The sequence below is a fragment of the Coenobita brevimanus genome, chromosome 116, assembly GCF_032717465.1.
Source record: "Coenobita brevimanus isolate Jiangsu-jjx chromosome 116, ASM3271746v2, whole genome shotgun sequence".
Classification (NCBI taxonomy): Eukaryota; Metazoa; Arthropoda; class Malacostraca; order Decapoda; family Coenobitidae; genus Coenobita; species Coenobita brevimanus.
In genome coordinates this window covers 53,429,703-53,441,622 of record NC_137069.1, presented here as the reverse complement: position 1 = coordinate 53,441,622, position 11,920 = coordinate 53,429,703, and the positions used below count along the sequence as shown (strand labels likewise).

General features: G+C 40.7%; 1 protein-coding gene across 1 annotated transcript in view; it reads left to right on the top strand.

The window, feature by feature from the left end:
- The first annotated feature begins 301 nt into the window (after positions 1 to 301).
- Positions 302 to 11,920, top strand: part of Parp1 (Poly-(ADP-ribose) polymerase) — a 75,093-nt gene continuing 63,474 nt past the window's right edge. Inside the window, exons 1-2 of the mRNA XM_080287149.1 lie at positions 302 to 415; positions 7,890 to 8,031. Coding sequence (XP_080143275.1) covers positions 302 to 415; positions 7,890 to 8,031 — 256 coding nt within the window. The remainder of the gene's footprint in view (positions 416 to 7,889; positions 8,032 to 11,920) is intronic.

Genomic DNA, 11,920 nt, shown 5'->3' with positions numbered 1-11,920 from the left:
TTTTTCCAGCGATTTTCTGAATATTTTTAAATTTAGCGGGTATTTTAGCATGGTTGAGCAAGTTTAGCTTTTACTGCTAGATAACTCCTGTTACCGACCATATTATGTGAGTAGAAAATGTAGCGATACTCTAGAAAATTTTACGAAGTTTTAGTCATATTACGGAAATTTTGCATTATTACTAGCTATTTTCTTTATACATGTTTTTTTTTTTAATTCCATTTTTTTTTTATCACAATTTAGCGAGTTTCAGAGTAAGGTTAGCAGTATTTCACCACACGAGCGCCATACCGCAGCCAACATGGATGAGGAGCTTCCCTACCGCGCCGAATATGCCAAGAGTAACCGTGCTTCCTGCAAGGGATGTAAGGAGAAAATTGGCAAGGACACACTGCGACTCGCCGTAATGGTGCAGGTAATGTGAAATACCGCTGTTATTCAATAGTCATGGAGAAAATGGAGGTCAAGTATCTGTTGACTTCCCGCCACCACCTCCCCAAAGTCGTTGTAATGGAGGGGCTGTTAAGACGTATTTTTGGCATATTTCCCTTGGTACACACTGAAGATCGAACCTTAATGTGGCCTTAGGTCGATGGATAGAAGCTTTTACTTTTGGTGTCAGTTAAAATAAATGTTAAATCTTTGTTTTCTTGCCGCCATCACCCGCTCCACTGTTGCCTAGGAGGAGCATGGGAATATATATATTTTTTGACGTAATTACTACGCCATATATATTGAATAGCAGTCTCGTATTGCACGGATTGTACACCAAATATGTGAAACTGCTAAATTTTTATGGGTAGACTTGACAGGTACGTAATAACACCCGAAATTATAGACGATGTTGCCTACGAGGGGGAATTAGGATTTTCCGGCATAATTTCCATAGTATATATTGACATCTAGCGTCCTGTTACATGGATTATACCTCATATTTATAAAACTGATAAATTTTGATGAATAGCTATAACAGACACTATATTTTAGCGGGAATGCAGGATGGTGGCAGCGGGGTGGAACTTGCTAAAGCGTGTTGCTGATAAACTCTGGCTGGGTCATGACGTTCAATAAATATATGTTTACTCTTTTAATGGACAGTGACAGGGGTTTGGGTGGCTTTAATGTGTTTATTTAATGAGTTGAGTTTATTGATTTTGTGGTGAAAGTAATGTTTTTTGTGTTTATTGGTTATTTTAGTGGTTTTATTTCCCACTGCCTACTTCCTCCATAGCTTTTATCATTCTTTTTATGTGCCTGTCCTCCTCTCTTCCTATTTCTCCCATCTTTCCTGTCACTTTTTATTGCTTTTCTTTCCTTTACAGGTGACTTTACATTGAGTGACAAGTCAAATGGTTTCCTGTAAGACAAGAAACCATTTACAACGCTGGGTGGTAACCATATAACCAAACCATACATGCTTCCTACATGTCAGCAAGTGGGTTGGTGGAGGGTTAGTGCCCATTCCCATAAAACAAATAACTCAAAGTCAAATGGCCATCCTTTACGGGATTATGGCGTCTGGCAATAGATAGATAGATAGATAGTAAATTTGGCTTGTTCTGTGCCCTTCAAATGAATTCATGTTGAAAAATTGGTACTTAATTTCTAGATAATGAGAGGTGTTTGCAGTGATTAGATGTGTTGACCTATTAGATTAGTATATTGAATTTGGTAAACATACACTTTACTTGAAGCAGTAGGAGCACTTTACAAAATAATTTCTTCTTCCTGATAGTCGTATATTTCAGATTATTTCTGGAGTGATAAATAAATGTTTCTTGTTAAACATGTCTACGTTTTTAGCTGTGTTCCACTGTGTCAACTCATTTGATTTGTCAGGGTAATGATGGGAAGGGACTTGCCTAACCTAAGTATATAACCCAACCTAACCAAGCTTAACTGTTCCTAATGATTTAACCTGACCTAACCTACCCTTCAGTTGGGAAATTGGAAAATGAAATCCACCTTTGAGTACAGTGAGTATGATTCATCCATTACGCCAAAAACAAACAATCGTAAGTATGGTACGTCTTAAGGAATGTGGTGGTAATATTAGGGGGGAATATTTTCAGCAGGACAAGGTCATTTACCACCCTGGAAGTAGTCAGAAAAATACAGAAAACAAACTGGAGGAATATGAATGGAATTGGTAAGGTCCTTCTGCTGCCTCAGGTAAAGCATACATTTACCTTGAATTTTTTTTGTGAATGTAATATTTGATGTGTATATTGATGTTATTTCATAATTGTATACTGTGTAAATCCTTGGTTTGGCCATGTGGTGAGGATGCAAAGCAAGAGACTAACAAGGAGAGTGTATGTGAGTGAGGTGGAGAGGGGGAGAGGGAGGGGTAAGCCAAAGGTGAGATGGAGGGATGGAGTGGAGAGGTTTATGTGAGCTGGAGGGAGGGCAGTGAAATGCTGGGGAACAGGGTGACATGGAGGCAATTTGTTTGTGGCCACCTCTTATGGGATTAATGCGTCTGGCAGTATATAGTTAGACAGTTAAATCCTTGACACAAAACAGAAAGTTAAGTGGTATATTTTTAACAGTTTGGCACATAATGGTCCTGGGGTTATTTCAGTGTTATATTTTCTCATTGCACTGGGGGAGGGTCTTCTCACTGGCATTTCCTTGGATTGGAAAAACTGGAATGAAGTAAGAATAATAAGTACCGTAAATAAAATGAATTAATGTAAAGAAAAAAAAATCCACTGAATTTATTGTGAAAGTAATAGTTGTGTCGAAGGAATTGCATCATTTTTTTTTATCCTGGTGATGCTAAGTTGGGCTATGATTATTATTATTTTTTTTTTACCCCTAACTCTTGGCAGGAAAAACTAATAGGCCTACATGACAACAAGTGTTATTCTGAACAACTGAAATTTTGGCTTGCTTATACTCTTCAGTAAATATGTTTTCTTGAGGCATAGATAATGGCATCATGGCATGTGTTATAGTCTGTGTGTGTGCATTTGAGGGTCCATGTTTGTGCATCTGAGGGAACTGAGTCATACATACAAGCTGAGTATTAAGTCTTGGTTGCACAAAATTCATTGAGCTTTACCCATGAGACAGAAAGTGTTGTCCTTGATTACTAGTCAAATCACCTTCCAGTTTGATAACACTTAGCCATCAACTGAGCTGGAAGGGTTAGTGAGCCTTGTCATATAAGAAGCAAATCTACTGCTGTATAGCTCTGGACAGTCAGAGTTGTGGTGGTTTTCCTACCTAAACTAACTCCACCTTACTAAGCTAATGTCCCAGTCTAACAGACTTAAGCTAAGTAATATATGGTACTCTAACCCTACCAGATGGTGTAACTTGGATAAACTGCAGTATCTTACTGTATCATATCGTTTGTTTAGGCTACAACATGCGTGCTTGCATGGTCACATAAAGGCGGCTGTCCATGCTGCTTAATCTCTGTCAGCCTCCCTGTTCAGTTCCTTATCCCTGAGTTCAAACTTTCTGACCTTGCCCCAGGTCTCTCTCTCTCTCTCTCTCTCTCTCTCTCTCTCTCTCTCTCTCCTTCCACACCCAGTTATCATTCCCCATCTCCACATGCCCAAACCATCTCAGTCTACCCTTCGTCATCACACCAATACACTCCAGTCCCATGCTTCCTCTCAACTTATCAGTTGTAAACTTAGCCTCCCCAGGCCTCACATTCAGGGACACACTGCACATCCACCCAATCATTGTCATTTCTGTACGTTTGAGTCTGCAAATAACCTCTTCCTTTCCTGTCCAGGTCTCATTACCATACAGCTTTACAACTCCTAACATGCCACATACAAAGATCCCTTAGCATGGAGGGAGAGTCCTCTCAATGTCAGGAGAGGCAACAGCTCCCAGAACTCCTTGCAGCCACTCCTAACTCTGGCCACAGAGATTGCTCCAGCCCCACCTCCAACACATAGCTAACATGTCCCCCAAATAACAAAACTCTTCCACACACTCAAGAGACTCCCCAGCAAGATCAGTCCATCACCTTGGTAATGTCTAAGTGTCTTTCCATGAGAGTTTACCATACCGGATTTTTTTGGAAAGTAATAATTGATTATTTCTTGAAGTTCTCACGGCATTTTATTTGCCATTGATGTTAATTTGGCATACACTTCTGGTTAAGTAAAGGCAGGTGCATTTGCCTCAGTTTATTGTACTGAAGTTTCAAGAAAGTCTTACCGTTACAGCGCTGCATTTGTGTGTTGGTCTTATTACATTACTTTTATCCCCTGTTGGTAATAACTGGGCTTGTCATTTAGTGATGGCCTGTTTACTTGTTTTGTGATGATGGCAGTGTTGGTAATACAGTCAAGTTGCCTAAGGCATGTCCAATTTGTTCTGGGCTGCGCCCGTGCCGTATATAACCGTGCCATACAAATAACTAAACCTATGGGCAAAATGGAATTTGGTTCTGGACGTTCGCCCAAAGTCCCCTTTTTCACCCCACTTTTTCCCATTTCTCCTCACTTTACACATGCACTCATTCAAGCAATCAGTCAATGCATGTATTACATGTAACAATAGGCACAAAAAATGGGAGCGTGATCAGTCTTGTGTCTACTTGGGCAATACCACGCGCTGCAGATCGAGCGAAAAAAAGCTTAGCCAAGTAGACACAGATCAGCTGACTGACCAAGACATTAAAGATGACAGAGGCTGCCTGGTCAAGCACTGATTGAAGAAGTTTATTTGATAAAGTTTGTATGCTCAGGCTTCAACAAAACTCACATTTAACACATTAATAATCATTCTTATATACATGGTGGTGATGGTGATGATGATGATGATGATGGGAGGCATTATACTTCGTCACAGCTCAGAGATAAGTGCTTCGTCACTAACCCGTTCATAGTGGTTTTACAAACAAACCTATAAACTAGTCAATACCCAAAGAATCTTTAATGTTTTATTACTTAACACAATGAATTTGGTGAAGTTTAACCTCCTCATAAGAGAGAAAAAAGTCCACAGTTGGAGCACTTGTAGTATGGAGCTGAAGTGGTCACCATCTTCTTTGTTTACAAACAGGAGAGCGCGCTGCCAGGGGAATTTGCCTGCATGTTTCAAACTTGCCGTGCCATAGGTAGTTTATGTGTGTGGTTCGTTTTTTGGGGGGCAGGCACCTTATCGTGGCATAGAAGTCTGCGCCATAGGCGACTTGACTGTATTTGTGCGCGTGTTTGGCAATGAGGTTCCTTTTCTAAATTTTTCATGAAAGTAATATTTGATGTGTGTTGATAATGCACCATTCTACATTGTAATTTTCTTATTTCAGACCATGCAATAAATCTATGGTATTCCCATTTTTTATTTTTTCAGTTTTTTTTGTTTGTTTCTATAAGAAATGATTATGCTTTAAAGTCACCTCCCCTGTAAATGAGTAAATTTCAAGTCATTTTAGGAATTAACATATATTCTGACCCACTAAACTTAGACTGTGTGAAATTCAGTAGCTACCAGCCAAAAACAGCTTGACACCTTAGCTTAGTTATCAGCCTGACATTGTTGACAAGCAAGAACAGGAGTGGGAGAGCACCTGTGACCCAGAGGCCATGATGAAATTTAGTTGCCAGCCAGCAACTTAAGCTGGTTATTGGCTAATCATATGACTCACTCTGGCCATCACCTGACAGTATGGAATAATAATATATCTTTTTAATTGACTTCCAATGTTTCATAGAAGAAAAGGTGTTTGCAGACAAGGACTAACTATAAAACACTCCCCAAACAACTGGATTGGTTTTGGACAGAAACAAGAATACCAAATTGTAGGTTAATTAATCTTAGCTAGTTTGTCAATATTGTGTGGAATAGTGTCATTGTTTTTGTATTCACGGTACCTGTCCAAAAGTGTTCTGGCACTGGGAGTAGTTAGGTGGTGGAGAGGGACACCTTGTGATGGCATTAACGTAGCAACTTCTCTGCTTGGTTATGCAAACATTCTTCAGCATCCTCCCTATCCCTGAAAGAATAATGGTGGCCTGCAGGATAAGGGCAGTGTCTACCTGTGGTTTACCAGGTTCACAATGCACGTGAGCCTCGTGTTGCATTTATTGCAACTACTACCTCCACTGCTGCACAGTTTTAGAACACGTTGTCTCTCCTAGGCTGAATAAAAATACCACACAGTAGCTGTCTGTCACCATCTGCTTTGATCATGTAAGGGGTGACCACCAGTGAATTGCCTGCAAGTCACCCAGTCCTCTGCCATTGGACAAACACCACCAGCTCACCCCCTCTCTCTCCCTTATATACCTCTCTGCCACATCGCTTCATCTCATCCTTGGTGTCCCCCTCCACCTCACGCAAATACATTCCCCAAGGCAGAAATAGAGGAAAAATATGAAGTCAAAAGCCTGTAAGAAAAAACAACCTGTTCACTATGCTGATTTTTTTATGTTGTTCACCCTCCTTGTAGATGACTGTGTACAGTTTAGAAGAGGCTTTTTAACTTTGTAGTTTAGATAATAGTGTTAATTAGCTCTGCATTACCTGCAAACTTTAACTAAGCTTAAAAAACAATTGACAGTTTCATTTCATTTGTAGTTATAAAGACTCCAGTGTGCATGCATACGTTGGCCTTGGTGGCTTAATGGCGGCTCTTCATGCTGCTCAATCTCTAGCAGCCTCTTTGTTCAGTCCTTTATCCTTGAGGTCACACTCTGTTCCCCCCCCCCTCTCTCTCTCTCTCTCTCTCTCCACACCTATTTGTCATCCTCCATCCACTCCACATGCCCACACTATCTTGGTCTACCCCTCCTCAGCACTAATCCATTCAAGTCCCAACCTTCCTCTTATCTCTTCATTTGTAGTCTTAATAATAAAAAAAAAAAAAAAAATAGGATGTAGTAAAAAGTAACTGAATTGAAGGGTTTAAGTAGCAAGTTAAGAAATGAATAAACCCACAGAATATAAATACTGCATCAGCTATTCATATTGTTAAGGATTTTGACATTATGATCCCCCATAAGTTTGAAATTAAGCACATCTTTTCAAGTATATGGAGATCTGAACTATCCTTTTGAGCTGGAAAAAAAAAAATGCTGTGATAATCAACCAGGTTTTATATTGTAATGTGTGACCATAATGTATTTTTATAAGGCTATTTTTGAGTACACATGTAATCCCGATAGTATTTATTTTTTTTTATACATTAGCTTAGGGTTCTGGCATTGTTGGTTGTTGGCAGATTCAAACATGGTCGCTTCCATGAAAAGAGCATTTTCTTTCTGTATTTTTTTCTCCCTAGACTTGTCCCTCACCCGGATATATCACAGTGTCGTGTATTGAAAGCATTAGGTAGTAGATGGATGGTTGCCAATGATGCTGGGAGGTACTGGCTACTATTGAGTGAAGTGTGTCAACAGCCGTGGTAACTAGCCATATATTTATTACTATTTGGCAGGAAACATTCAGCCAGAAGTATGGTGTGTCAATCCATGCTAATAATCTCTGTTTCAGATAAGGTACTATTGCAAACATTCTCTCTCTTTCTCAGATAATTAGCTCATTTTGGCGCTTGGTTTAATTTTCAGTCCAATACCATCAGCTGTACATGGGCAACCTCAGCCTGTAGATTCCTTTAAGAGAATGCACATTGTCATGTAATTGATTGATGCTTGTCCCATTCAGTCACCAGTGTTTGATGGTATGATTGATGCTTGTCCCTTTGTCACCGATGTTTGATGGTATGATTGATGCTTGTCCCTTTGTCACCAATGTTTGATGGTATGATTGATGCTTGTCCCTTTCAGTCACCAATGTTTGATGGTGTGATTGATGCTTGTCCCTTTCAGTCACTAATGTTTGATGGTATGATTGATGCTTGTCCCTTTCAGTCACCGATGTTTGATGGTATGAGTGTTGCTTGTCCCTTTCAGTCACCGATGTTTGATGGCAAGATCCCCAGCTGGTACCATCACACGTGTTTCTTCACCAAGCAGCGGCCCAAGACTGTGGCTGACATTGCCCACTTTGACTCACTGCGATGGGAGGACCAGGAGAAGATCAAAGCAAAAGTTGGTATGTTGCACTATATACTACAGCAGCTGTTTATCTATCCATCACCAGACACATTATTCCTGTAGAGGTAGCTACATTTAAATTGCCTCCTTGTCACCCTGTCCACTGCCATTTTGCTGCCCTCCCACCCAACTTGCCCCCCCTCTCATATACTGTGTCTTTCCACTTCATCCCTCCATCTTATGGTAAACACACACACACACACACACACACACACACACACACACACACACACACACACACACACACACACACACACACACACACACACAAGCAAGATCGTGAGAATACAAAGAACAGCAACCAAGATGGTCCCTAGCCTGGCAGGTCTGTCGTACAGGGAAAGGCTGGAAAAGCTAAATATACCTACTTTAGAAGAATGGAGAGAGAGGGGCAGTATGATTGCAGTGTTCAGGGCCATGATGGGAGTAGATAAGTTTGATATAAAATATCTGTCTGTATTGGATGGGAGAGTAACAAGAGGACATGAAATGAAACTAAAAAAAGACAAGTTGCTTGAAGGATATCAAGAAATATAGTTTTCCTTATAGATGCGTAGACCTGTGGAATAGCCTGGACAAAGAGGTCATTCAGTCTAAAAACTTAGACGATTTCAGAGCAAAATTTGACATCAGTAAAGAGAGATGGGACCCCACCATCGTAGCTCATTTCCTGCATATCACAGGTAGGTAAATATACACACACACACACACACACACACACACACACACACACACACACACACACACACACACACTCTCTCTCTCTCTTTCCTAGTCAGTCAGTTATTCACCATCCTTACTACTCCATCTTTACATCTCTTTCATGTTGCTCCCCTCCACCTCACTTACACTCTTCTAGTCAGTCTCATTCTCCATTAGCTTCAGAGAGCCATACCATCTTTAGTCTCCTCAGTTATTTATTGCCCAGGGTGCGGATGCTCAAAACTTTAGTCCCGGTCGTTGCTCGCCAGCGCGGTACTAAGTCATCAGCTATGTTCACAATGGCTGCCGTCTGGGATGTTCAAAACAGTTTGGGCGCCATGTTGTGACATCAGCGGGACTATCTCCGGTCGCAACTCCATCAATATTTACGACTGGTTCCGAGCAGTCCTAAAGCCCATTCAGCATGGTCGTAAGGAAGCTTTGAGCCTCTCATCAGCGTTATCTACCCCTCAAAACATTAGTTAAGGCAAGTGTTTGTAATACATACAAGCATATAGCGGTATTTTATTATGGCAAGGATCACAGGGAACTCTCTCATGCATGATTTGAGCTTGGTTATTGAGTTTTAAGTGACAAGCTATTGAGGCCTCTTATTAATTGTAGATGTGCAGCATAATTTTATCTCATGAGACTGTGAAAGCCTCCCTATGATGCCACCTATTTGCTGTAATATGTAGGCTACTCATATATTTTCATTAGGTATGGCATGTGAGTTGTTTTGCTTCTACAAACCCTCGTTCTAAGTTAGATGTGGGCAGAATTGGTATTTTTTCTGGTATATTACAGTTTAGGACACTTCTGGAATTTCACATTTTAACCTCCATTCTCTAGAGTATGCATATTGAATTCCAGATGTGTCCTAAACAGTTAATTTACCTTCTTTTTTTCCTTTAGGGACCTTTCATTAAAACTCACAATTTTATTATGACCAGTATGTGCTCTGAAGTGATAGGTTAGGGTCTTCAGGTAAGGATAGGGTAAATGTTTACAAGTGCACCTGCCTTCTGGTAATGAATTTGATATAGCTCAATAGGTACATCTTGATGTTTGCGTCAAATTATTCTAATTCATCCATGGCAAAATAATAGTCTTTGAGATATTAACAGAAACTCACCACCACTTTGCACTTAGCTTAAAACCTAACCTAACCTACCCTAGTTTAATCAGAAGCCTAACCTAACATTACTTAACTGCACCCCACTGACCTAAAAACAACTTAATTATCGCCGTAATCATGAGGTCTTGGCTTGACAACCTCCATGCAGGTTTGGGGTTTAGGTTAGGTTAGTTAATTTAGGTAGATTAGGTTAGATTGGGACTAAAACATTGTTAGATAGGCCTAATGGTTATTAAAATATATAAAATGTCAAAGATTATAAATTAGAAAAGAAAAATATTGCAAAACAGGTCTTAAGGAAAAAATTTCCAGTTTATTGACTAAACTGAATGCTTGAATTTTGTTTTTATGTCCGAAACATCACGTTGAATTCTACTGACAGCATTGACAGCATCAGTAACATACTGCCAAGCTGCCGCATTCATCCTGACTTCTGTTGCGGCACTGTCAAATGAAAATTTTCCCAATAAAATGTCTTGCTTCTCTGCAACACTTGTTGCCATAGCCAACAGCTGTGCATCAGTGAAGTTTGAGCACCAAGGTCTCTTGGCTTTAGGTTCACCTTCCATTGTGCAGTAGGCTAGTATTAGCAGACAGAGGGGCATGTTGCAAGTACCTGTGGCGGTGATTTTTGTTGTTACCAGCATGCATTTGTTGTCTGTTTAGAAACAACCTCCTTGATTCTAATTGGCTGCCTTTTTTGTTACATTGATTCTCATTGGTTGCTATCAGATCAGCTGGCAAACTGCCTGCCCTCTGCTGCGTGATGGGACTAACACTTATACCCGCCCTACGACTGACCGCTTCTTGTTTGAACATTGGTGGAGACGGTCAGTCATAAGGCGGGAATAGCTAAAGACGGGACTAGAGGAGCGACCACCGACGGCGGGACTGAGATATGACCAGTTTTGAGCATCCGGCCCCAGATCTTTTTGGTCTGTCTCATGCAACTTGACCCTCAGCATTCATACCTCTCACCCTGCACTCCCAGTTGCTATCCTTCATCCTCTCCACATACCCATACCATCTCAACCTAACCTCTCTCATCACAACACATGCATACAAGTCCCACCCTTCCTTTCAACTCTTCATTCACAAACTTAATCCTCACAGGCATGTCATTCAAAGATGCACTACACATCCACCTGATTAGTGTCATCTCGATCATGTGGGATTTTTCAACTTCCATCATCAGTGGTGTCAGATGTTTTTATGTGAGGTGTGTGCTGATAGTTTTATTAATTGTACATTCATTGAGGTGGTGTGGTGGGGGAGGATTGTGTTGGCGACAATGTGTATCTGAAGGGAAAGGAAGGCCTGTGTTCTGTGGCCTTGTAGAAGGGGTTTGTCATGAGCTGCAAAGTTTGAAGGCCAAGACAGTCTGTAACTACAGTACATAGGCACATCTTTATTTGTAGCAAAATGTACGTTATATAGGTGACCAAGTCCGACGCATGCATGCATGATGGAGCCTTCAAAAATGAAAATGATATATATAGGATCACTGTTGGCACACATGAGAGAGAGAAATGGAGAAGTGAATTCCCTGAGCTAGGCATCAAAGGCCATATAGCCCTACTAGGTTACAGGAGGGAGCTACCCCTCCCGGCAACGGTAACCCCTGGCGAGGCCCGAACTTGCGACCCCCCGGCCACAAGCTCGATGCTCTACCACTGAGCTTCTGCACCCCCTGAGAGAGAGGAACAACTGCATATTTTAGTTCAGTGCAATACTAGGGTGTGTAACTATAATGAAGTTATATGTCCCAAAGAAATTAAAATGGTGTGGTATATTCATGTTATTAAAATACAGTATAAGGATGCCGTTGGACTTTTGCTGTACCAGGTGGCAAGGCAGGGATTCTTATCATCCACTCACTTGTTGTAGTGCTGCATCAGTAAACATGTAGCCTCTTGTTCAGTTTGCATCTGTAGTGGTCTTGGTTTCTTCTTTGTATAGTAAAAGGTCTGTTTAAACTTCAAGCAACATAAAAACCACATAACAGGTAGATGAATGGTGAGTGAGTTATCTGTATATCACACCCACA